At 48.9% G+C, this 25,120-nt stretch overlaps 3 protein-coding genes across 3 annotated transcripts in view; 2 read left to right on the forward strand and 1 right to left on the reverse strand.

Annotated features, from left to right (window-relative positions):
* adamtsl7 (ADAMTS-like 7) overlaps positions 1-1,671 on the forward strand; it is a 4,920-nt gene extending 3,249 nt beyond the window's left edge. The window contains exons 9-12 of the mRNA XM_076171100.1: positions 1-140; positions 274-453; positions 635-779; positions 1,416-1,671. The exon at positions 1-140 is cut by the window's left edge and continues 34 nt beyond it. Coding sequence (XP_076027215.1) covers positions 1-140; positions 274-453; positions 635-779; positions 1,416-1,567 — 617 coding nt within the window. The 3' untranslated portion in view covers positions 1,568-1,671. The remainder of the gene's footprint in view (positions 141-273; positions 454-634; positions 780-1,415) is intronic.
* A 431-nt stretch (positions 1,672-2,102) lies between these two features.
* On the reverse strand, positions 2,103-11,089 carry ptpn9b (protein tyrosine phosphatase non-receptor type 9b). Its single transcript, XM_076171133.1, has 13 exons — positions 11,012-11,089; positions 9,087-9,230; positions 8,367-8,456; positions 8,135-8,259; positions 7,900-8,005; positions 7,646-7,756; positions 6,572-7,509; positions 6,282-6,378; positions 5,998-6,067; positions 5,796-5,874; positions 5,528-5,678; positions 5,108-5,315; positions 2,103-4,803 (listed from the first exon to the last, which is right to left on the reverse strand). The coding sequence occupies exons 1-13, from the start codon at positions 11,042-11,044 to the stop codon at positions 4,580-4,582; spliced, it is 2,376 nt and encodes a 791-aa protein (XP_076027248.1). The 5' UTR covers positions 11,045-11,089; the 3' UTR covers positions 2,103-4,579.
* A 600-nt stretch (positions 11,090-11,689) lies between these two features.
* polq (polymerase (DNA directed), theta) lies at positions 11,690-25,114 on the forward strand. The gene is made up of 34 exons (XM_076171116.1): positions 11,690-11,915; positions 12,073-12,178; positions 12,266-12,672; positions 12,757-13,001; positions 13,102-13,278; positions 13,359-13,489; positions 13,599-13,755; positions 14,440-14,551; positions 14,670-14,871; positions 15,015-15,156; positions 15,250-15,396; positions 15,495-15,707; positions 15,789-15,931; positions 16,037-16,226; positions 16,326-16,468; positions 16,626-16,819; positions 16,981-17,105; positions 17,191-17,434; positions 17,718-19,206; positions 19,296-20,874; positions 21,004-21,144; positions 21,240-21,442; positions 21,530-21,737; positions 21,809-22,002; positions 22,098-22,226; positions 22,522-22,696; positions 22,820-22,934; positions 23,094-23,191; positions 23,284-23,468; positions 23,563-23,674; positions 23,793-23,917; positions 24,009-24,138; positions 24,241-24,347; positions 24,744-25,114. Exons 1-34 carry the CDS (start codon positions 11,845-11,847, stop codon positions 24,855-24,857), a joined length of 8,253 nt encoding a protein of 2,750 aa, XP_076027231.1. The 5' UTR covers positions 11,690-11,844; the 3' UTR covers positions 24,858-25,114.
* Positions 25,115-25,120: the final 6 nt, after the last annotated feature.

The raw sequence follows: 25,120 nt of genomic DNA on the forward strand, positions 1-25,120 counted from the left end.
GCACGGCGTTGTGTCTGATGGATCATGTGACCGATCTCCCATTGGGCAACTGTGAAGGGAAACGACCAGAGGAAGTGACATCATGCAGCTCTGGCCAGTGCCAAAGCCGCCTGGAGTGGTACACAGGACCGTGGGGTCAGGTAATTCACACACACACAGACACACACACACACACACACACACACACAATGAAAACATTCCATTTAAGGCAACAGATCATATTTATATATATATATATATGTGTGTGTGTGTGTGTGTGTGTGTGTGTCTCAGTGTTCAGCAGAGTGCGGTAATGGCACACAGACCAGGAGTGTGGCTTGTATCCTCAACAACAATGGCCAGCTGGAGGTTGTGGACCAGTTGAAATGTTCCAATCTGCCTCAGCCAATCACCTCTCAGGCCTGCAGACTGAAAGCATGTGGCGTTCAGTGGTACGTCACAGACTGGAGTGTGGTGAGTGGCCCATCGTCTGTCTTCTCCTACAAAACACATGCCAGGCCAATAAAAAGACTTCCTGTTCTTGTGTTTCTGTGATGATCCAACATTGGATGCTCATATTGGTCTGGTGGCTTCCTCACCTGGGCCTTTCCTTCTCCCCTCCTCCCCTCCTCCCCTCCTGCCCTCCTGCCCTCAGTGCTCTCGCTCCTGTAACGGCGGCTACCGTGTGCGCGAGGTGCGCTGTCTCACTGACAACGTTGTCCCGAGTGACCACTGTGACCCCGGTCTGACCCCAGAGAGTCGGGAGGAATGTAACACTCAGCCCTGTGTAGCCGAGACCGGTAAGTCAGTGAAGAACGGTTGAGATGTTGTCCAGTGTGTGTGTGTGAGCAAGTCTGGGGATGTAACGGGGAAGTGCAGGTGAGGCTCAGCAGCAATGCACCATCATCATGTTTGCACTCTCCGTGTAAACTTTCCTGATTGAGCACATAAACGTCAGAGTTCTGGCATGTTGTGCGCCCTTTGGTCTTCGGTTGGCTCCACTCAGTTGACCTCCTCATTGGAGAGCCCAGCGGAGGCCTGAGCCACTTGCAGTCGCTCCTTTTAGCTTGAGGGAACAGCAATTAGTTTCCTCATTTTCCCTTCATATCTGAGGCCCACATCCTGCCCCTAAAGGCCCCCGCTCCGGAGCCAATCCTGGAAGAGCAGCTTGCAGACGTGTGCCTGCTGGCCGGGCCTTGATATGCGGCTCGGCTTGGTTCAACCTGCACAAACAACGCTTGGTGCCTCTGGCTTGGTTGTACATTCCTACAAATTGGCCACGTTTGCGTGTGGGGAAGTTTCGGGATCAGGTCTTGGTTACTGCACCGGTGCTTTCTGTTAGCTGGCTGTCATGGAGGAGGAGTGTGAGATCTTGAAGGGAATATTGTGAACATTGTAGTCAATCTGTACTCTTGCTCTTTCTCTTTCCTCCACAGATCCATCGTGTCCAGACCAGTACCATAACTGTTTGGTGGTGGTTCAAGCTCGCCTTTGCGTCTATCCTTACTACAGAAGTGTCTGCTGTGCCTCCTGCTCCAGCGCCACTAAAACATACCCCAACACTTTCAATAAGAATCACATAAGGTGATGCTGCCACAGTCCTGATTAGACACAATGGCCCTCTACACACAAATCAAACCTCTTACTTTTAACTACAACCCATGTTCAAGACTTGAGATGATTAAGGCTCTGTACCCCGCAGATTTATCCAGAAATCCTGTTCAGTCAGGCCTACACCTCTGTGTTTAGAGAACAACTGTGATGAGTGTTCTAACCCTAGGAGCCACAGCACTGTATAGATTCTACACATGCACATATACACAAGCTCTCTCTCTCCCCATGTATAGGTCCATGTGTTTCATCCTCAGTGTAATTTATATGTGTGAGTCTGAACGATGGTGGGAACACACACATACCTGTGCTTGATACAACTGGCAAGAATATCAGTGAAGCAAAGTGACGATTTTCTTGGACTCGATGTTTAAAAAAAAAAGCTCCGGTTGAGGATGAAGCACATAAATGATTGGAGACCCACTGATGTCTTTAGTAAACTCAAGTAAACGCAGCTCAGTCTGCATCAATCTCCATCTACTAGAGAAGAAAGCACATTAGATTTATACTCATTCAAGATAATACCATTGCTTTAATGGGACAGCCAGGCTGACAGCATGTAAAAGGCCATTATTCAACCACGACAACTTAAAGCACAAAAAAAACAACACCAGTGACAAACACACTTTGCATTCTCTGCTTCTTGTAAAACCAATTAAAGTAGCATGGGAATCCAACACCGTCTCTCGCTCTCGCTCTCACACACACACACACACAAACTCATTCTCTCGCTGTACATAAAATGGTGTTCCCAAGGTGTTGTAAAGTCTTGTGTTCATGGATTGGAGGTTCAACTGGTAGGTCCATGCTAGCAGGCCGTTGAGGATGTGTGTGAGACAGGACGTGTCTCTGGAGGGGGGAGGGGGGAGGGGGAGAGCCTGGGCCTTTGGCATTGAGGGGATACAGGGTCCACATTCACAAATATCCACGTCTCGTCTTCTCTACGTCAGTCCATGACGCCATGATCCCAAACACATTCGAGGCTCTGGTTCCATGCTGATAAACCTTCACTATATTTATTCCATCCTCTCAGACACCAAGCTGGCTTTTTGTGAACACACATGGCAGCCACGAGTCTTCTTCTTTTTTTCTCTCCATCGTTTGATAGCTCTTCTCCGCTTCATCCTTGGCGTTGTGTACCAGACGGTAAAAACGTTAATGTCGTAGTTACAGAGTTTAAACAATACTTCCTACATTATCGTTAAGCTTTTTTTCTCCCATTGTCCTGGAATTAAACAAACTCTATGTACAAGTCAGTTCTGAAAATACAACGGCAAGTGTGGCTTTGCTTCTCCACCAGAATTTCATTGTGAACCAAAAATATATCTCACTCCCCGGTCTGATTTGTTCAGCTTATCAAATGCAACGACTGCTTTCTTTTGAAGTATCGTACCAACATTCACCGATTTCAGTAATGTAGAAGTTTTACAAAGACATAAATATAGTAAGGATATACAATACAGTAAAAAATACAAAATAAAGTTGATATAGTTTTTTTTTTTTTTTAAATGATAATTCACTAGAGGCAAACCCAGAAATGGATCTTTGACACTAGGCAAAAACACCAGAATTACCCCCTGAGGTCAAATGATAAAAGAATAGCCGTGTCTCAAACTTTTGCCTTGCGTTCCCAAGCAGGTAGAGTATGACGCGTGGGACTACAGGCAGAATATGGTAGTCCTGTGTGACAGAAACAGTCGGCGTGTACTATACAAGTGCACTGGTGTGGGCGTTATTACTATAGCGACAGGACCCAGAGACACGACGCTAAAGGAACTCTTGAAGGCACAATCATCTGAGGCCACGCGTGCCTCAAGAATCCACACCGCATTTGTGGTTTTTCCAGGGAGTAAAAAGGTGAGGGGACACAAACGGAAAGGGAGGAACGCGGTTTTACACAGTTTCAGGTTAAGTTTAGGTCTGAGAGAGACGAGGCAGTGAATCAAGTTAAGGCCAAATTATACAAGATCATCCAATCGGAACGTTCTGAGAGTAAAGACGTCAGACCCGACGCATCGCAGGCGTCTGTCTCACCCTCGCTCTTCTGTTTCCTCTCTGCCCGGCCTGCTACAGAGACATTTCTCCTCAAGTTTAAGTCAATTATATTAAACAAGGCTTTTTTTGGCTCTTCTCTCAGAGCTTGTTATTATGCACAATAATGTATAAATGTATGTTACAAGAATATACACGGGCTTCAGTCTATAATATCTCAGTAAGGAGGAGTACATCCAAGCATTCAGGGTGAGGACTTTGGCTTTGAAAGGTTAGTCTACATCTTCACGAGTATGAAACACATGATAGAAAAAAAAAAAGCACAGGTACGTGGAAAATAAGGAGGGGGGGGGGGGGGGGGGGGGAATGATAACTGAACTAAATGGCTCACACACTGGCATTCATGACCATTTGCTCCACACACACACACACACACACACACACACTTCCTACTACACAAAAAGAAATACGAGTTTTCAAGTTTCACCTTCCCGTTGCCTGTGTGCACACGACGGATCACAGACTGGAGAAGACGACCAAACATGAGGAGAGGAACAAAGACTCGGGGGGTTTGGAGGGCGTCAAGGGGTTAAGTTCAAGTTTGTCACTCCTCGTGTGCAAGTCAATATAAAAATGCTACAACGTATAACGCTCTAGTCAACAAGACGAAGGGCGAGGGCAGGCCAAGTCCCATGTAGAGTTTGCTAAATTAAAAAAAAAAAAAAGGGGGCTTGGAAATTGGCAGGACAGCTTGCTCAGTAAGTGACACCATGCACAGTCTCTCTCTCTCCCTCTCCTCCTCTCCCTGTGTGTCTGTTGAAGTGGAGGAAGAGGACCTATGGGAGTCTGCATCATCACATCTAGAGCTAAAACAAGATCAATCTCAATCGTTTGTCTCTCCCTCTCAGCTGCAGCAGAGTGGTGTCTCTCTCTCCTCTACTCCCCATCCTTCATTCCTATGACGTCCACTTTGGTTGGCTCTCCCCGTCCGCGTATCTCACTCGCTGTCGGTCTCCAGGTCCGAGTCAGACCACTGCACTGGGCTCAGTTTGCCGTGGCGCTGGGCGTACTCGATGACTGAGGTGTAGCAGAAGTAGTACTGGTCCCATGTCTGGATGCTGAAAGCCCTCTGCGTACGCATCCGCCGCACTGTCTGACGGACATCTACGGTGCCAATGTCCTCCAGCCGGGACAGACAGATGTCCAGTGTGCAGAAAGTTCCTGTTCAAGGTGGAGGGAAAGAGAAAGAGAGAGAGAGAGAGAGAGAGCAACATGTTATCTTGTACTTATAAGAGGAGTTAGCAGAATTTGCTTGAATCCTCCACACTGCCTAGTAATCTTTTTCAAATAAATATCAGAGCAACAATTTTCATAGATTAAAAAAATAAAGACGCAGGCCGATCTGTTAAAGGAGATCCCAGATGCCACATAATTCACAGGAGCAAAAGCTTTGTGGCTCCATCTGTAAACAAACCTCATGCAGGTCTCATGAGGTCAAAAGGTCCGTAACAATATGTGCATTTACCTGTGCGACCAATGCCAGCACTGCAATGTATAACCACAGGGGGGCCCCCTGGAGGCCCCTTCCAACTGGAGCCCAGGCTCTGGGCTGCAGCTTTTCGGCTCTGGAGTACATGTTCACGGAAATCCAACATGGCAGAAGCACACTTGGGCACGCCAAAGTCTGGCCAGCTGACATAGAGGTAGTGGTAAATCTCTCGTCTCTCACCGGACTGAGGGGGGAAACATGTAGGAGGTTACAGGAGAACAGAGGGAGAGACTACACTCCATGGTTAACTGATCAGGCCTCAATAAGGATACAGGAAGTCAATCTATAAGAAAGGCCAGCACATCACAGCTATCAAAGGCCCCTACAGGGAAATGTCAGCATCTCAAATTCATAAACCGATCACAAGGACTTTGGAGTTCTAAGGCCGTCACTCACCTGTGTGTTGAAGAGTTCGAGATGGGAGAGTCTGAAGTCCTGAAAGCCCTGGATGTGTGTGTTCCTTATCAAAAAGTATCCGTGCTGCTCAGTCCTCCCCTCCTCCAGAGGCCAGTACTGACCACACTTGACACGCCCACGCTCCACCACCCTGAGAGACACGCAATCAAACGCACCTTCAGAACCTCGTCATCACCCCATCATGACCGTGTGGTTGTTGAGTTCACTATGCCTACAAAGACACTTCAGAAATGTGATGGACGCTCACCTGGTGGTCATGACGATGATGAGTACCATCTGCTCCCACACCATCCGCCAGAAGTCACCAAAGGTTTTTGGCAAAGGACCTGAGAGACAAATCAGCTGTCAAACTGTGTAACCCTGACTACGGTGACAGTGAGGAGACGACATCTACACTACAGAGAGAATACACCGGGCCTGTAGTTTGTCACCGGCAGGAAGTTGCTCACCCTGAGTAGCGATGTAAGTGTTGCTCGTCTTGTACCCGTCCATGAAACTGGCATTAATGTAATCTGATGTCTGCAGAACACAAAACACAAGACGGGTGAGACTGATGACTTCATGTGAGGATCTGTGACAAACAGAGCGAGGCCAGAAATGTTACAAACACACCGCTGTAGTTTTTGTATTACCACTCATCTTTTAGCCAAAACATTTAGTAGCCATGTTTAATATGCATACATGTGTACATCTATCAGATACGCATACATCGAGAAAATGACTTCATCATTACCTCATCTTCATCATCACAGAGCTGGCAGAGTCGCACCCGTGATTGGTCCAGACAGAGAACATCACTGTACCTGTTCTTCATCTGATTGGACAGTTTCCTGTAAAAGGTAGAAGGGAATTCAGTTTCAGGTAAAGTTAAGTGTTTACCTGGCGTGGGTTCATAAAGGTTCATGCTTCAGAATATAATGCAACTTATTCTAAACAAACACAGATTGTTGTTGAGAGCTGAACTTCTTCTGTCATGTCTTCACAAACGACACAGATAGATGAAAATGTCAGATCATCTCTTACCTGGAGTAGTCAAAGGTGCCTGCTGGTGGCTCCTTGCGGATCTCCTCATACTCCTGATAGATCCCCTTCTTCTTCCTCCTCTTCACATGGTCCACCAGGTCATGCACCGACATCCCTGCCTGGTCCGGCATGTGAACAGACGCCTCCGGGAAGCCGCCCTCGTCCTCGTCCTCAGGAGCCCAGGATGAGGACAGGGGAGGGCACTGGGACGAAGGCTGGTGGGGAGGGCGGGGCAAAGATTTCTGGGGCAATGGTGGCACGCCGTCTACCTCCTCAGCCCCCTCCTCCTCGTCCTCCTCCTCCTCCTCGTCCTCCTCCTCTATATCCTCATTCTGGGATCTATGGGCAGAGGCTTTGGCCTTACTGTCCATCATATCCTCATCGCCCTTCTGGTGAAGAGGCGTGTCAGGGGGGGTGTCTGACTGGGGAGGGGGGTGGCAACCGCGACCATTCACGTTAGCATTGGGGCTAGAGCCGCTAATGGCCACATTGGCCCCGCTCACTGCTGAGCCATTCCAGTGTTGATGGTTCCCCTGAGCCCTGTTAGCAGCAGAATGTGGGCTCTGCTGGTACTGGCCTTGGCCTCGAGTCCTACCCTCCACCCCACCACAGTGGTTGTGCGGGTTAGCATTGCTGTCGTCGTAGCAGTTAGAATTATCCATGGCTTGCTCAGAACCTATCTGTGTATTGATATGGGTGTGGGATAGTGTAGCGCCTGCGCTTGGATCGCTGCACTCCAGGCTGTAGGAGCGCAGCAAACTTCCCACACAGTCGTGTGTGTCATGTACTGGTGTATCGCCCTGGACAGTGTTTGTGTGCATGTTAACACAGGACTGGATCCATGCCACGTGGCTGTACTGGGATGTCCCACCCAGGTGCTCAGGGAGAGAGGAGATTGGGATGTGATTGGCCAACTCGTGGGCTTTCACTGTGCACACCTGGGAAGGGACGATAGGAGAGAAAGCCCATTTAACATTAAACGCAGTTACACACAACACACTGAACTATGAAAACAAACTTCCTTCAGACAACACATGTAAGTAGCTCCAAACTGTTGATGAAAAGGACACATACCCTTTCCCTTAGCTTCTCACGTACAAAGAGGCGGAGGACAGCAAAAGGAGCTCGAAACCAAAGAGGCGATGAGACAATGAAGACGCATTTAAGACGAGCTGGAAACGCCCCCTACAGAGAAAACACAAGGTCAACGTGAGGAGAAAGCTCTTTTCTCCAAACAAACACATTGGACACTAAAGACACACAGTTAACGAGGAGGAACAACTACTGGGAGAGCAGATTAGAAAGCAAAAGACGTTCTAAACACTCACCTTGAGCAAATTAAGGATCTTGACACAAAGTTCATAGTCGAAATTTCCATAGGAAGAGTTGGTCATGTCATAGATGAATATGAGTCCATCTCTCTGAGTTTGCAAACTGTGGTGACAAACAGAACAAGATCAAGAGAGGAAGACATCGATGAAGTATAAATATGAGCCTCAAAGCGCCGAGATGCCAAAGACGAGCAAAGACACGAGCCAGACCCAAAGGCGTTTGGCGCGTCACCTCTCTATGGCTTTGTCCAGCTGATAGATGATGGCCTGCAGCACCGCTTTGTGGGTCGTGACGTCGGGCCGATGAAGACGAGCAGTGAAGAGGGCAAGTGCGGCTCCTTTAGCGTCACGGCCGGGCTGAAAGAAACGATACCGGATCAACATGTGGGGCAGGTGCAGAGTCAGCGTGTTTCAGAGGTAAAGCCATAGGCGAAACACATCGGGAACATCCTTTCACAACTCACCAGGACTGTGAATTTACCGCTGAGCAGCTCGGAGCGCAGCGGCTCTTCGTCTGGGTTGATATTGATGATGCCCTCTTTGAGTCTTGTGTTCTGATTTGGTACAAGATGGTGGAGACGAGAGAAGGGCAAAGCAGATAGGAATGTTAAAAGTTAAAAGACAGTAAAAGCTTTGTTTCTGCATCCAGTCTACCTGGAATAAGAGAGATAAAGGACACAAACGACAAGAAAAACTAAGAAAGATACGAGTACCAATCTGTGTTCCCTTAGCTTATAGCCTCGTGCAGACGACTTCAGCTCCACGAATCGGGTAACAGCTGATAACATTATTGTTTGCCGTTAAACTAACCAGTCTGGTTCTAGGTTCCAGTAATTTAATCATAGTCTAAGCTGCTGCAAGACTAGAATTACTATGACGACGGGGACTTTTCCAGGGAAACCACGAGACTTACTAAGAATTGCCAGATTATAAATCTCAATCTTATCGCACAATTTCACCTTTCAACACAGTAATTGTGGTCGTTCAGCGTTTCGAAAATGTGTGAAGTATTTAGCTAATGATTCAACTCCATCATAAAGAATTATGATGGAGTTGAATCATTACTTTGGAGGCTTGTCTAGATCCCAACTTAAACTTAACTTACAAATCGATACTTACAGGTGGACAACACAGTATGAACTCATTTTGGCTCAGTGATGTCATCAAACATAGCGTTGCTGTACCTTGTATGCTTGGAAGAGGTCGATGGCTCTGAGGACGTCAAACTTGCGGGCGCTAAGAAACTTGACAGCTGTGGGCTGGGAGACGAGACCGGCACTGTGTGGCTGCTCCCGGCTACGCACCTCGCTCAGGAACTCGTCCACAGCCTGGGACAGACGCAGAACAGAGGAGAGGTGAGGGGGCGGCGGGAATAGACGAGCTCAGAGAGAACGAGCAGTGGCAGAAGAAAAAAGGCATTTAGGCAGGGGAATAGGCAGAGGAAGAAAAATGTGTTAAAGAGGTCCTCACTAGGTGGGAATACAGAGGGAAGAATAGGAGACAGAGCAGAGAGGATGTGGACAACAACCTGACACACCTAAGATAAATACACTTATTCCCTTCAGTTCTGTTCTCTCCCAGCAACGGTTACAACAACATGTGGTGCAGATGGCCGTGGGATGTCCCTGGGAAACGCAGCAAATGACAGCGAGCATATTGTCGACACAGTTCTACTCGAGCGGATCGTAATGCTCCAACAGACAATCGTCTGGACACTGAGCTGCATGGAACACATCAGAACGGATTAAGAAATCACACGTGGATTGGAAATTTCCTCCCACTTCACTTCTTTATTAGTATCCGTCCATCATAAAGATAAAAATATCACATTAAAGTGCATGTTGCGTCCTCTGCCCGGATCAGAATCACCTCAGCATGGCAGCAGAAACCACAAGCAACATGTGGAGAATTAACACCACGCAAAGCATGCGGCCAAACCCTTCAAAATAACTCCTGTACACGTAATGAGATCAGTAAGGAGTAATGTCTCAGCCTGCTATAAACCCTATGAACAAACTTATAATAATATTGTCCCATACTGTCTACAAAGCTCAGGATTCCTACTGTATGCATGTGTGTGCAGCAGGAACACATGCAGACATGAACAGCCCCGTGTAGTGGAGGATGCCATCATCATCCTCATCATCCATGCAGGCTTTGTTAAAACCAAGAAGTCACAAGGCAGTTAATCAATTACTGGATGCAAAGCAGAGACGTCAGCTCCGAGATATTAAGACGCCAAGCCGGGGAGAGCTACTTTGTTCCAAGCGCCTCCGGGAACAATCCGATGAGATAACCGTGCGAGAGCTCGAGTAAGGATGGCGAAAGTGGTGATAAAATAAAGCTGTGGTGCGGGGGTTCCAATGCGTGACATTTGATGTCTGCCACCAATGTCAGGCCCACCCCCTTTACTAGAGAGTGACGGCAACAACAATGATAGGAACCGGGGAGCACTTCTGTGAATTCTCGGCCGTAAATCTGATAGGCAGGACGCAGCCAGCTCCGCCGCTAACACCCGCAGAGCCCCACTACCAGCCAGCAATCTAGCTTTACACTGTCACGACTCGTTATAAGAGTCAGTAAATCAAACAACGAGTAGTCCGTAGTATTTGAACTTCAACCTTACGCCAACAGTTTGATGATTAATGAAATTGCTGTCGAGGAAATCCACTACAATCCAACAAAAGCTATGTAGCATCAGCTAGCAGATAGGTTACATGTGGTAGCAGCCCGACTACCGACGGCAGATTGTTTCAGCCGACACCGGACAGCAAAGGGTCTAAGGGAAGAGTTGTTCGTCTGAGGACACGCTAAACGGGCAGCTGGAATTCGGGATACACGACCCGTTAAGCGCGTACACGTCCTTACTACAGTTCAGCCAAAGCCACCGTGCTAATAGCCAGCTAACTATACATGCTAACTGCTGTCAGTCGACATGGGAGGGTGCGAACGGGCCAGGGCTGTTTCCCATATAACCCCGTTTACGAGAACAGCCGCTGAGCCAAAATACGTGAGAAAGCGTGCAGACTAGAGAGGTAAACAGCGAAGACATAAGTAGACCTTAACCGTAACGGTGGGGTGAGAGAAAAATCCGTGAAGACAGCCTTACCAGCTGCTCCTGAGTTGTCAGGGCTTCCGCCATCTTGAAGCCTCCGCAACGTCGCAACGGGCGCGCCCACCAGCCGCTCGAGACAGACCTAAGCCCCGCCCATTGGACACGCCCACGTCCATTCATTTTTATCATACGTATTTTATTTATTTATTTACTTACTTACTTCTTCTACATACTTCAGCCAGTGATGCATATTTTAATTAAAAGTAAAAACACACAACGAGAGGAGCAACAAGAGCAGCAAACACACACCGAAACCAAGATGAGTGACAAGTGACAAATACTGTAGAAAATGTAGGGTCAATAAGGAAAGGAAACGCGTAAAGAAACATATAATATATTAAATAATAATATTGATTTATTGGTAGGAACACACTTATTTGAGTCTTTGAAGTAGAAGTAGTTTATAACCAAATGAAAATAAACGTTTTTAATGACTGGGACGACTGACTGTCCTGCACAGCCCAGTTGAGTGAGAGTGAATTTGTAAATTTAGTTTCAAAACAACTAAAAACCTCCCTCTCGTTCTTTCAACACTTGTACAACCCTGAAGCGATCCCGTATATCGTTTTGAGGGGAACGTTCTATCGGAGCATGTGTTCCATCGGACTGTTTTTTGTGAAACACAGTGCCACAGCGGCGGCCTTTATGATTTCAGACGCGCTGCTCATGTTTACACTTTAGGGATCAACATTTTAACGATGGCGAGGTTTGTTTCGCTGAATGTTTTCTTTAACGCCGATAGACGCTATTAAACACTACATGTAAGTTCCTGACAAAAGTTAAACTGATGTCAAGTTTGTCAAAATAACTGACACAACTCCTCCGGTATGAGCACCTCCGGCCCTCCTCAGAAAAAGAAATGTTACATGGGACAGCACCAGATCAAAAAGAAGAACAGGTGAGTGTTCAACATAAAGTCACTGCTCAGAGGAACCTTTTAATAACCTGTGGGGTAACAGTCGAATATGCTTTCCAACACTACACAAACATTTCAACAATGCTATCCATGTGGTTTTGCCTGTGATAAACATGTCTTATCTGTTTTTGAGCAACAGTTTCCATGCCCCTGACGAGCCATTAGCTGACAAAGACGACACGCTGCAGAGGACCAATCTGACCAGCAAAGCCACCAGAAAGCCAGAAAACAATGTCCCAAACACCGTGAGTTTGACAGCTCGAGAGAAACGTCTGTCTCTCTTTATTTGTTATTGCTGTATATCACAAATGACACAATCTTTCCTGCTTTAGAGTGAAGGAGCAGTTTTCCCCCTTTGGGAATCCTCCTTAGCACTTGATGAGGAGATGCTGCAGGTGCTGGATGCTGTGGAGTCTGTCAAGCATGCCTCTGACAAATATAAGAGGAAGATGGTGCAATCCAGAGATCCAGCTCCTCCTCAGCCCACAGGCCAGGAACCCCAGAGAGCAAACAACACCAAGCAGACGGTCAACGCAGGAAGTACTCATTGTGAGAGACCAGGGTGGAGCGCCGACTGTAAGGGCCTTGCACAGCGGCTTCTCTTCAGTGAGGAATCGGAGGAAACAGAGCGTGACCACAACGGCTCAGAGAGCAAACAGTCAGGACCAGTTTCTAGCTGCCACAACAAGCAACCTTGCCAAGAAACAAAAAGCGTCAAGCAAGCAGTTCCTTCCAACAGGTAACCCTTAACCTATGAAGCATCTAGTATATATATTTGATTCCGTTGCAGAAAGTTAACAGGTGTCTACTTTCTACATTTCAGCCAACAGAACGATCCATCTAACAGTAGGAGCTCTCCTCTCAGGATAGAAACAGGTCGAGCCGTTACAGATGTGGATTCACCTCTGGATGCATCTCAGAACTACATACTGTTCAGTCCCACCCGTTTGGCAGAGGCCAGGAAGAAAGCTAAACTGCAGCAGTCCTTACAGAACCAGTCGGCCTCTGTGCTCACAATCCCCTCGGGATTAGAGCTCACTACTCTCAATGACACTTTGCATCAGCCAGGTAAGTGATCATCCTACAGCCTTCTGACCGCCTCCCTGCCTGTAGACCTCTATGATTTAATACCATGTGTGTAAATACATAACTGTGCTCTGGTCTATAGGCGTTGCTTTGTGTGCTCCTGTGGAACAAGCTGAACAGCTGCTGTTATCCAGTTGGGGTTTACCCAAACCTGTCCTGGAGCGTTACCAGAAACACGGAGTGACTCACATGTTTGAATGGCAGGCCCAGTGCCTCACTGTGGGACAGGTGCTGCAGGGATGTAACCTGGTCTACTCTGGTAAAGAATGACAATGTCTCCTTATATCTCTAGTGTCTCTGCTGTTTTCTCATTTTCCCCTTTTATTTCTCCTTTGCCAGCTCCAACTAGTGCCGGAAAAACCCTGGTGTCAGAGCTGTTGATGTTGAAACGTGTGTTGGAGACTAAAAGAAAAGCTCTCTTCATTCTGCCATTCGTCTCGGTGGCTAAGGAGAAAATGCACTACCTTCAGGTGAACATGAAACACTGAGACAAATGTATGTTGTGGTGGACAATGTGCCGGCGATCTACGTGTGTGTGTTTTATCTCCATATGACAGAGTCGTCTCTCTGCCCTTGTAGAGTGTATTTGAAGAGGCAGGAGTCCGTGTGGAGGGATACATGGGCAGCACCTCGGCTGCTGGTGGGTTTGCAGCGCTGGATGTGGCTGTGTGCACAATAGAGAAAGCCAACTCGCTCCTTAACAGACTAATCGAAGAGGACAGTATGGGTCTACTAGGTAAGGAACCTGGGTAATGAGACATTACGTACTGTATGATTTACACTCATAGATGCCAGATTATTAGGAGCACCTGCACAATCCAGTGCAACCAAATACAGCAGATCAGGTTCAATAAACAGCGGTTGAGATGTTTTTATCTATTTTGCAAGCACATACCTGAAGATAACCTTGATTTTGGTCGTGGCAGGTAGTTGGCACGTTAGGTTATCAAGTGAGGAGCCCACGACGTCTCCTTAGGGCTCAGCAGTGATGTCTGGCGTCTCTGAATCACCCTGCCTGTCGACGGTTCTGTTGTGTCCTGGTGGTCACTTTTTAAAGTACTAATATAGACAACAGTGGCATCACACTTTACAAAGCTACAAAAATGATGTCATCAAGTTAACACAGTTGCAACAATGATGTCATGCTGTCTCCAGATGGCTCAACAGTGGTTTCAGGCAGAAAGTTCCATGGCAGGTTTCAAGGTTGTTGGTTGTTGGTGGCGTACAAAATACAAGACACACAACTAACTACAGCATCCAAAGTCCCGTGGTTGTACTGGAACATTTCTGATAAAGTGTCAGCAGAAATATTTACTGTACTGTATTACATTGGATTGTATAGATATAACTAATAAACTGGCAAATCAGTGTAAGACGTGTGTGGCGTATCCCTTAGCGTGTGATCATGTTGTGCTTGTAGGTATGGTGGTGGTGGATGAGCTGCACATGGTCGGCGATTCTGGAAGAGGCTACCTGCTGGAGCTCCTCTTAACCAAAATCCGTTACATCGCCCAGAAGCAAAACACCACGGGGTCTGTGTGTCTACTGAACACACACACACACACACACACACAAACACACACACACACACACACACACACACACACACACACACACACACACACTCTAATATGTGTGTTTACCTCTCAGGTCCCTTTCGGAGGGGGTGCAGATCATAGGTATGAGTGCCACCTTGCCTAACCTCTCCCTCCTGGCTGGCTGGCTGGGTGCAGAGCTTTATCAGACAGACTACAGGCCTGTGCCCCTGCAGGAGCACCTCAAGGTGGGCGGCAACATCTACGACAAGGGGCTCGCTGTGGTCCGTCCCTTCACTCCTGCACTCCATGTTAAGGTAACAGAGACAGAGTCCAGTTCAGAGATTATTCAGTGTGTGTTATCATAATGAGTGTATTCTTCTAATCATAACAAATACAATATACTGTATATGTGTGTGTGTGTGTGTGTGTGTGTGTGTGTGTATGTATTGTTCCAAAGGGCGACAGTGACCACATAGTGAGTTTGTGTTATGAGACGGTGAGCGAGGGCCACTCTGTGCTGATGTTTTGCCCCGCAAAGAACTGGTGTGAGAAACTGGCCGACAGCATTGCCAGAGAATTCTACAATCTCAGGCACACTGGTGGGTGGATTCTAAATATAACTATTAAATCACTTACTGAACACATCCTGTCAGACGGTGTCTCCGAAGGAATTACCCTCGTCTCTCTTTCAGAACGCCAGGCTGAGTCGGAGCCCCAGCCGGTGAGTCTGGATCAAGAGAGACTAGCGGATGTGATAGCCCAGTTGAGACGAACGCCGGCTGGTTTGGACCCCATCCTGCGGCGCTGTGTGCCGTGGGGTGTGGCCTTCCATCATGCCGGTAAACACATTCTCACAACCTTTCTTACTACAACAGTCTTCATTATCCGGCGCGGTCTCCACTGAAGCTCGCCTGTGTGTGTCGCTTTGTCTCCGCAGGCCTCACGTTTGACGAGCGGGATGTATTGGAGGGAGCTTTTCGTCAGGGTGTGGTCAGGGTCCTGGCTGCCACCTCCACCCTGTCTTCAGGGGTTAATCTCCCAGCTCGCCGGGTTATCATTCGAACCCCTACGTTCAACGGACGCCTGTTGGATCCGCTCACGTACAAACAGATGGCAGGGCGAGCAGGGAGGAAAGGAGTGGACACCATGGGTACGGACCGCAGCCGCGCAGTGGAAAAGTCCAGAAAAGTTGTTTGTCTGGTCTTCATATTCATTTGATGTTCATTTACAGGTGAGAGTGTGCTGGTGTGTAAGGAGATAGAGCGCCAGAAAGGTATTACTCTCCTTCAGGGTGCTCTTCAGCCAATCAGAAGCTGCCTGGTGAAAAAGGAGGGAGAAGGTGTCACGACTAGCATGCTACGAGCCATCCTGGAGGTTAGAGAGCCCGTCATGCCTGCTAGTTCCAACTGAAACCAGATTAGGAGTAAATGTTTACAGTGGAGAAACACTTTTGCTGATGTCTATAACTCCAACTCACAGATCATTGTCGGAGGCGTGGCCCGTTCTCCGCAGGACGTGAAGTCGTACGCTTCCTGCTCGCTCCTGGCTGCCACCATGAAATGTGAGGACAAAGAGCAAGCGGCTGCCCAGACCAGCAAAGGGGCCATAGAGGCCTGTGTTGAGTGGTTGATGGTGAATGAATTCATCAGCATCCAGAAAGAAGGAGAAGGTATATACATTTGTGATTTTGTTCCAGTCTCCCAGTTCTATGATGTCACCTTTGCGTTGACAGTGACTAATGCCTCCTCTCCTGTCTCTCTGTATGCAGAGGAGCGATACTGTCCTACCCAACTGGGTGCTGCCACTCTGTCCTCCTCCCTCTCCCCTCCTGAGGCTCTGGGTATATTTGCAGATCTCCAGCGGGCCATGAAGGGATTTGTCCTCGAAAATGACTTGCACATTCTGTATCTGGTACACTCAGAGTTCTTGCTCAACCATTTAGTAACTTTAAGTCTAATTCTCAGCCCAAAAGCATGCAAAGTGTCAGCGTTTCATCAAAATTGCCACAACATCCTCAAACATAATTGTACAGCCATCCTCACAGATATTATGTCTGCATTGCTCTCAGATCACTCCCTTGTATGCTGAGTGGACCTCCATCGACTGGTATCAGTTCTTCTGCCTGTGGGAGCAGCTCTCCTCGTCAATGAAGAGAGTAGCGGAGTTGGTGGGAGTCCAGGAAGGGTTTCTTGCACGGTCTGTTAGTGGGAAAGTGGTTGCCAAGACAGAGAAGCAGCACAGACAGATGGCTATTCATAAACGGTAATGCACAATGTACATAAATGGACACACACTTTATATAATGTGTGCAGCGTAGTGTTAAAGGGAGGGATCCCCTTGTAAAGCGTTTAGGGATGTTTTAAAACAATATTGTGTTTAAATGGTACCTTTCCTCCTTCCTCTCTCTCTTTTCCTCTCCACAGGTTCTTCACCACTCTTGTGCTGAAGGATCTGGTGAGCGAAGTTCCTCTGGGAACGGTAGCATCCAAATACAACTGCAGTCGGGGTCAGTTACAGTCTCTCCAGCAGTCTGCCTCTACATACGCAGGTACACACTCTCAAGTCCTAAAGCCCAAAAAGCAACACGCAGTCACAATATTAGTGGAAATACCCTTTCTCTTTTCTTTCTTCAGGTATGGTAACAGTTTTCTGCAAGCGTCTGGGCTGGCACACCATGGAGCTGCTGCTGTCCCAGTATCAGACCAGGCTGAGCTTTGGAGTGCAGAGGGAGTTGGTTGACCTGGTCAGGGTTTCTCTCTTGAACGCGACACGAGCCAGAGCCGTCTACGCACAAGGCCTCTGCACGGTGGCCGAACTCGCCAGGGCTACTGTGTGCGACGTGGAGAAAGCATTGAGGAACGCTGTGCCGTTTAAGAGGTAGATACTGTGTATCCTGAGTGTGTGTGCGGTCTTCTTAAGAGAGAGAGGTTAAATAGGAGATGGTAGGATCCCCTTAGGCTGAAGCAAGAGGCTCAGGCTGATTTGATTTGATTCAGTTTGAAAAGATCACAGAACTAGAAAGAAGCTAGAAACCTGATCCAACATACACAATCCTTATATGGGCTTGTGTATTTGTGACTCCATAGCACATCCTGCACACCTACATCTTTACCATGTACCCTGGGCAGGAAGCCAACAGTGTTCTTTCTGTCCTCCTCAGCTCTAAACAGGCAGTGGATGAGAGTGAAGTGGAGGTGGCTGAGAGGCGGAGTCTGCGCTGCGTCTGGGTCAGCGGCGGACGAGCCCTGACAGAACAGGAAGCGGCCGTTGAGATAGTGTCTGAAGCAAGGCTGCTCCTTCAGGAAGATCTGGCCCAGTTAGGAGTTCAGTGGGACCCGGGAACACTCCCTCCACCAGCCCCTGCTGTCAGCCGCTCTGCTGACCATCACAGCACCAACGCAAGCTCTGGAAAACCCTCTGGCTCACATTATAGCTCACATGTCACACACAAAGGTGACATCAGAGATCACAGAGAGGAGGAAAGGTCCACAAACAACAAGAGAAGCCATATTGACGGTCATAGAGAGGAGGATAAGGAAGAGGAGCACGGGAAGTCCAGGCCTGAACAGATGGAAGTAAGGAGAAAAGTGGTCGAGCAAAGAAAGGAAGGCGAGAGTGAGGCAGACACAGGACAGTTGGGTGATGAAGGAGCAGCGGGCAGAGGGGCAGAACCAAAGCTGAGAGGCCACAGAGATACAACAGTCACCAAGACGGACCATCCAGAAAATCCATCTGAAAAAAGAGAAACGGGCAAGAGTGAGGAGCAGAAAGGAGAAGAGAGGAGACCAAAGAGCCATCTGTCAGCCCAGCCCGTCCCTGAAAGGAGCCTGACACAGGAACTGGCTGAGCTCGTCTCCAGCCCCCTCCTGCATGGACCACTGCCTCCTCCTCCTCCTCACTCCTCTCCCTCCCCCATGCCTCCGCCCCGGTTCAGAGCGCCAATACCCAGAGTGGATGAGCGATACGACGTTTCTACGGGATCATTTCATGGAGACGGTGCCACTGGGTTGACCGCATCGCCCGGGCAACCAGGTCAAGTGAAGCACTGCAGGGCCTTAAGCAAGGTCCTTCATTCCATACAAAGTGACAAGACCCTACGAGCTGAGGTAGACACCGCGCCGTCAGAGCCTACAGGAGTCGCCTCGGTCCAAACCGAGAGGTCGACCGCGTTTCAAACTCCTGGCGTCGACCCCGCCTCTAGAAACGCAGAGAGCTTGGACTTGCCTCCGTCCAGCTCTCCAGCCTCTGTTCCCTTAGTCTCTCCCGAGGCCAAGAGGAGAAGGATGGAGGAAGGGGAGATGAATAAGTTCTCCTCTCCTGAGCTTTATGCAGGAGAGGAGAAAGATGGAGAAGGTCCAGGAGATGTTGCAGAAGAGGGGGAAAGCTTCGGCGACAGCTTTGAATTAGACACTCAGACAGAGAGGATCATGGTCCAGCATGCGTGTAAACAAACAGGTGGGGAGCAAAGTGGGATGAGTCGGCCAGAGGAGGGAGATGCAGAAGCAGCTGTGGAGATGAAGGATGAGGAGGAGAAGCGTGAGGGAAGGAGTGACATTGACGCCTGTGTCTCCCCTGACAACGCCTGTCCCAGATTCAATATTTCTCTCACTGATAGCCAGATGGAGCTCATCCTGAACACCAGCCACCAGGTGAGTGAGCACAACCACACACAACTACAACACACACTCACCAATATGTGAGATTTACATATTTTCCCTTTCTGGTGACGTTTTCACAGATCGATCCAGGTTGTGATGCGGCTGAGGACAAAAATGAAGCTTCTGGTGGTGATGACAACGAGGCCGATCAGGTTGCTTCTGAGAGCGCCGACAGGAGCAGCAGCTTCCTGTTTGATTCTCTGTCTCTCGACGGCTCGCTGCTGGCTGGTCTGGACGCTAACCCGCACCAGGTTCTCGACCAATCAGAGGAGAGCGAGTCGGTTGGCCAGGAGGTCAGAGACGAGTGCCAGCTTCCATCGACACAGGAGCGGCGACGCAGGGAGAGTTTTGCCAAGCAGGAGGCAGAAAAGCAGGAGGCCATCCAGTGGGGCGAGTCCTCCTTCAACCTATCGGAATGGGGCGACTCTCTGTTAGTGGGCGAGCACTTCCTGGAGAGACAAAGTTTGCTCAGACACACGGGGAGAACGCAAAAAGGACCGGCAGCCAGCCTCCGTCAAGGTCAGCAGCCCAGCACAGGCGGCGTTCTGTCTGAGCAGCAGCTGTCACCTTCACCGCCAGAACCCGCTGAGATACACGCAAAGTCAAACAGCATCATCATCATCGGTCCAAATGAGCTCCAGAAGGACAACACCAAGAATAACCAAGGCCCTGCGCACAAAGGTGGTGACAGAGCAGGAAGGAGCGAGGAGAGGCCACATGAGCAAGGGGGAAAGGGGAGAGAGAAGGAAAGGGAAGAGGAAGGGAATGTTTTTTTGCCAGATCCGCAGGTCCAACATCCAGCACCTGAAAGAACTCTTTATTGCAGCCCGGATCTACAAGAGATCTTTGACCGCTGGCCGAGTATGTCTGACCAGCCCTGGCAACACCTTACGACAGGCGTCACAGGCACTCACACACACACACACACTGCTGCTGCTGCTGCAAACACACTGGGTGATCCAGAAAGGCCTTCACTCCCGATGGAGGCGGACAGACTGAACCATCAGGGTGCGGCCGGTCAGAGCGATCCTCCAGATGAAGAGCAGTCAAGACCAGAGACTGCAGATTACAAAGCTGAGAACCCGACAGAGAGACCAGGCTCTGCTGTTGATCTCATCCCCCCTACTCAGGCAAACACCCCTGTAACACCCAGAGTCAAACTAACCACCTTATCTGTCCACTCGCCGCTCGCTGCCAAGCCTCTCAACCAGTCCACTCCCTCAAACCTCCTCCAAGAGCAACCAGCAGCCTCAAAATGTCCCAAAGCTCTCTCAGATCACACTCATGCTCTGAATTCAGCCGATCTACCAGATGTTTCAGGCAAACACCCCAAATCTACATCTGATCTCATCCGTAAGTGTCAAGTGGTTAAGAAATCAAAGACGCTACCTGAGCCGGCCCCCGAGCTGAAGCCTCCCTCCGATTCAGACTCGTGTGAAATCGATGAAGGCTTCAGCCTGCAGCTGTCCCAGGACCCGTCAGTCTCTCCCAGCATCTCGGGGGCGTTTTCCATCATAGATGTTGCGAGTGACCGGCGCCTCTTCCGCACGTTTATCAGTGAATGGAAAACCAAACGGAGGTATTCTCTGGCTCTGGCCTGTGAGAAGAGGGAGCGCAGACAGCAGACAGAGGAGAGTGCAGGAGACAAACACGACAGAGGTAACAGACTCACCTGTGCTTTAAGCTCCAGTACCTGAAACACGGAACACATTGCCTGTGTATGTTTATGTAGTATGTAGCTTGTGTATCATGCAGTGTCATCATACAGGTGTGTGTGTGTCTGTGCAGTGTCAGCAGCTCACCAGAGCAGCAACACCACTGATGGTTTTCCTGTGAGGGGCAGTGATGGAATGGTGCTGACCGGACTGTGTGTGTGCTGGGGAGCCAAAGATGCGTATTACATATCTCTACAACAAGAGCAGGGCAAAGGTAGGGACAGATACACACACAGACACACACACAGACACATGTAATGCACATGCTACACAAATGGAAATGTGCTCCCTGGGTTTTGTCTGGCCCAGGTTTGAGTGCCAGTCTGGCCCCGCCGGCCCTGGACCACGATTTGTCGGTGAGCGAGAGGCTGGAGAGCGTAAAGGCGTGTCTTCACGGGCCACCGGCCGCTCAGGAAGGGGGCGTGGCAATAACATATGACATCATCAAGGTGTACAAGACGTTGGTGTGGAGCTGTGGCGTCAGCTTGGAGGGAAAATGTGAAGACCCAAAGGTGAGAGGAGAGACACGCACATGTGCAGACTCACTTTCTGATCAATGCAGATCTTGGACGTGTTTGTTTCTGAATGCAAACCCTCAGGTGGCGTGTTGGCTGCTGGACCCTGGCAGTGAGGAGAGAACTTTACCCAACATGGTGACCGTCCACTGCCCTGAGGAGCTGCACCTGCTGGACGGCCTGGGGAACGCACACGCATACTGTCCCCGCGTCAGGGCAGCGACGGAGAGCGTGCTCGTACACGCCGTCATGACCCGGCTCACCTCCCTGCTGGAGAAGGATGGAATGCTGGGTATGGAGTGTAACATCTGTTTATACATCAGAGGTAAGTATGGTTCTTAACTTGTTGTATGCGTGTGTCAGATCTATTCGGACGCATGGAGATGCCCTCCCAGAAATCTTTGGCTCTGTTGGAATTAAACGGCGTGGGCTTCAGCATGGGAGAGTGCGAGAGGCAGAAACACGTGATGCAAGCCAAACTGGCGGCCTTAGAGTCGCAGGCCTACACGCTGGCCGGACACAGCTTCTCCCTCACCAGCATCGATGATATAGCACAGGTGGGACATTTCTCTCTTTCTCTTTTTTATAAGCTGTTGTGATTGTGAATCCAAAAATGGCTCCATCAGCATGTGTGTGTGTGTGTGCGCTGCAGGTGTTGTACCTGGAACTCCATCTGCCTCCAAACGGGGACGTTAGCGGATCAAAAAGTAAGAAGACGCTGGGCTACACCAGGAGAGGGGCCGGCAGAGTTCGGCTGGGGAAACAGTTCAGCACTACAAAGGTGAGACCGACAACAAAGCTTTTGTTGACTTGAGGACAAAGGTGCAAGGTAATGTTGGTAATGTGGGAGGCAGTAGCTCAGTGGGTAGAGCTTCCGCTTAGGAACCGGGGGGTCGCAAGTTCGAGTCCCTGCCGAGGTGCCCCTGAGCAAGGCACCGAACCCACAATTGCTCCCCCTCTGCGAAGGGTGGTAATGTAATGTAAGTCGCTTTGGATAAAAGCGTCTGCCAAATGATCGTAATGTAATGTAATGTAATGGGAGAGGACGTCATGTTTAAACTGAACATCGTCACCAGGACGTTCTGGAGAAGCTTCGCCCCCTGCACCCGTTGCCAGGGGTGATTCTGGAGTGGAGGCGGATCACCAACGCCCTGACCAAGGTGGTGTTCCCCCTGCAGAGAGAGAAGCAGCACCACCCCACACTGGATATGGATAGAATCTATCCCATCGCCCAGACGCACACAGCCACAGGTGCACAACCACCACCACTGTACACACACACACACATACACTCAACTCTCTAGCTCATGGTTCTGGCTTATTGTCCTCACTGACCTGTGAAGCATGTTGTTACTCTGCATATTGTCGTCTCAGGTAGAGTGAGCTTCACCGAGCCCAACATACAGAACGTCCCCAAAGACTTTGAGATCTGCATGCCCACAGTGGTGAGTGAGAGCCCACCCTCACAAGAGCGCTGCACCAGGTCAGGGTAGGTCAACGTCAATATGAAGGTCTTACAATGATAGAAATAAGAAAATAAAGAATCACCTATTTAGAGAATCATACACCTGCCAGTGAATGCAGCCATGAAGTCATAATGAAAGCTTTAGTTTGTTACAGTAACAGTCTCACTCTCATCTCACTGCAGGAAGCGCCATGCTGCGGTGCCGTCAGCCCCAGCTGAGGGTGCAGCCAGAGGCCCGGCCTTCTCCGTCAGCATGAGACACGCCTTCGTACCTTTCTCAGGTCACTGATGGCGTTTGGTCTGGCCGCTCGCCTTTCTCCAGTTCGTTTAATCTTCACCACGCTGACCTCCGCCCCCTCTCTCTGTCCCGTAGGTGGGATGATACTAGCGGTGGATTACTCCCAGCTGGAGTTGCGAGTGTTGGCTCACCTCTCTAAGGATCAGCGCCTCCTGCAGGTGCTGAACGGAGGCGCAGACGTGTTCCGCTGCATCGCTGCCGAGTGGAAGAGCGTTGACCCAGAGAGTGTGAACGACAGTCTCAGACAACAGGCTAAACAGGTACAGGGCGGGAACGAGACGACGGCAGACACACACGCATTCCCAGACTACATTTATGTTTGTGCTTTTACAGTGTTTACATGTTTGTGTACAGATTTGCTACGGCATCATCTATGGGATGGGAGCCAAATCGTTGGGGGAGCAAATGGGGGTGGAAGAGAACGATGCCGCCTGCTACATAGAGAGCTTCAAGTCCAGATACAGAGGTAGACGCCGCTCATCTCACTGCTCCTTTGTCCCATTTATTTATATCCACTGGAACTCGGTTATCTGAAGTTACCACTGTATGTAATAGAAACCGTCTTGTGCCGTCTCGTGTTTCAGGGATCAATGCTTTCCTTAGAGAGACGGTGAAGAAGTGCATCAAGAACGGCTACGTTCAGACGCTGCTGGGCCGTAGGAGATACCTGCCCGGAATCACTCACACCAATACACACCAACGAGCACATGTAAGAGTGCTTTGTCCATCACACTGTGGAAATAAAGCATCATTTTACACCTGTGTAGCTTTTGATACCCTCCCCTCCCCCCCTCTCTCAGGCAGAGAGGCAGGCAGTGAACACAACTGTACAGGGCTCAGCAGCAGATATCGTCAAACTCGCAACTGTGAACATCCAGACAAGACTACGAGAAACCTACCCCACAGCTCCACTGTCACACCAACACTCGGGTGAGAATCGTTTAAACCTTCTCTCACCAGTCGAGCACAAAATCGTGTTGGAATGTGGACTCGGTCATGTCTGATGTGTGATGGGTCTGGTTCTCCATCCAGTCAGTCATCGGCGCAGGCTGAGGGCATCAAACCTGAGAGGAGCCTACTTTGTCCTACAGCTGCACGATGAGCTCATCTATGAAACCACAGAGGAAGACTTCATACAGGTACAAGGAGTGACTCATTTTATGAACGTTTGCTCAATCAGCAACATCTTAACGACACATTGGTTGTATTTGCATGTTTCTTACCCTTTTTGTTACAGTATTGCAATGAATGAGACACCAGTTCAGGCATTTGGATGAAAATATCCCCTTTGACAGTCGACCACATCAAGCACATGCCTGAGTGTTTCCATTAAGATCAGGGTCTTTGTTTTTAAGACATTATTGAAGACGTTATTGACAAAGGCAATGATAAAAGACAGTAAAACACATTCCTGGATCCAAATCGAAACACCTCTGTGACCCTTTGAAGTGTTTGACCTGCTTGTTTTAAATGATCAATGTAAATGGGCTTTATAGGACATTGTGGTTTTGACAGTCTGTTTTTTTTCCTGCCAGGTTGCTCAGATCGTCAAGAGGGAGATGGAGTCAGCAGTCAAGCTCTACGTCAAACTAAAGGCCAAAGTCAAGGCGGGACCAAGCTGGGGAAACCTGCAGGACCTTGACATATAATGTGCAGGTTTAAACGTGTGATAGAGAAATTAAATATCAGAAAGGTTCTATGATACATTTGAGGATATTTACATTTTTAACCACCGCCATCGCATCATGACCTCAGAATGAACTTAATGTCAATTAAAATATTATATTTCTATTTTAATGTTTAAACTGTAAATAGTGTATGATTTGAATGCCTCATTGTGAATACATACATATAATATATAACTTAAATAAATGAACATTGGTCTGTCTGTGCTCCAGTTGTCCGTTTGTCC

This window comes from Genypterus blacodes, unplaced genomic scaffold, assembly GCF_046128005.1.
Source record: "Genypterus blacodes isolate CSIRO-AG114 ecotype Tasmania unplaced genomic scaffold, CSIRO-AGI_Gbla_v1 ptg000240l_1, whole genome shotgun sequence".
NCBI classification, from domain to species: Eukaryota; Metazoa; Chordata; class Actinopteri; order Ophidiiformes; family Ophidiidae; genus Genypterus; species Genypterus blacodes.

Coding starts and splice junctions, on each gene's coding strand:
- ptpn9b (XM_076171133.1), bottom strand. CDS start 11,044: ATGGCGGAAGCCCTGACAACTCAGGAGCAGCTG. Junction 6,068..6,281: donor TCTGTGATGATGAAGATGAG/GTAATGATGAAG, acceptor TGTGTTCTGCAG/ACATCAGATTACATTAATGC. Junction 5,875..5,997: donor CACTTACATCGCTACTCAGG/GTGAGCAACTTC, acceptor TTTGTCTCTCAG/GTCCTTTGCCAAAAACCTTT.
- polq (XM_076171116.1), top strand. CDS start 11,845: ATGAGCACCTCCGGCCCTCCTCAGAAAAAGAAATGTTACATGGGACAG. Junction 17,435..17,717: donor AACGCTGTGCCGTTTAAGAG/GTAGATACTGTG, acceptor TGTCCTCCTCAG/CTCTAAACAGGCAGTGGATG. Junction 22,227..22,521: donor AACAGTTCAGCACTACAAAG/GTGAGACCGACA, acceptor CATCGTCACCAG/GACGTTCTGGAGAAGCTTCG.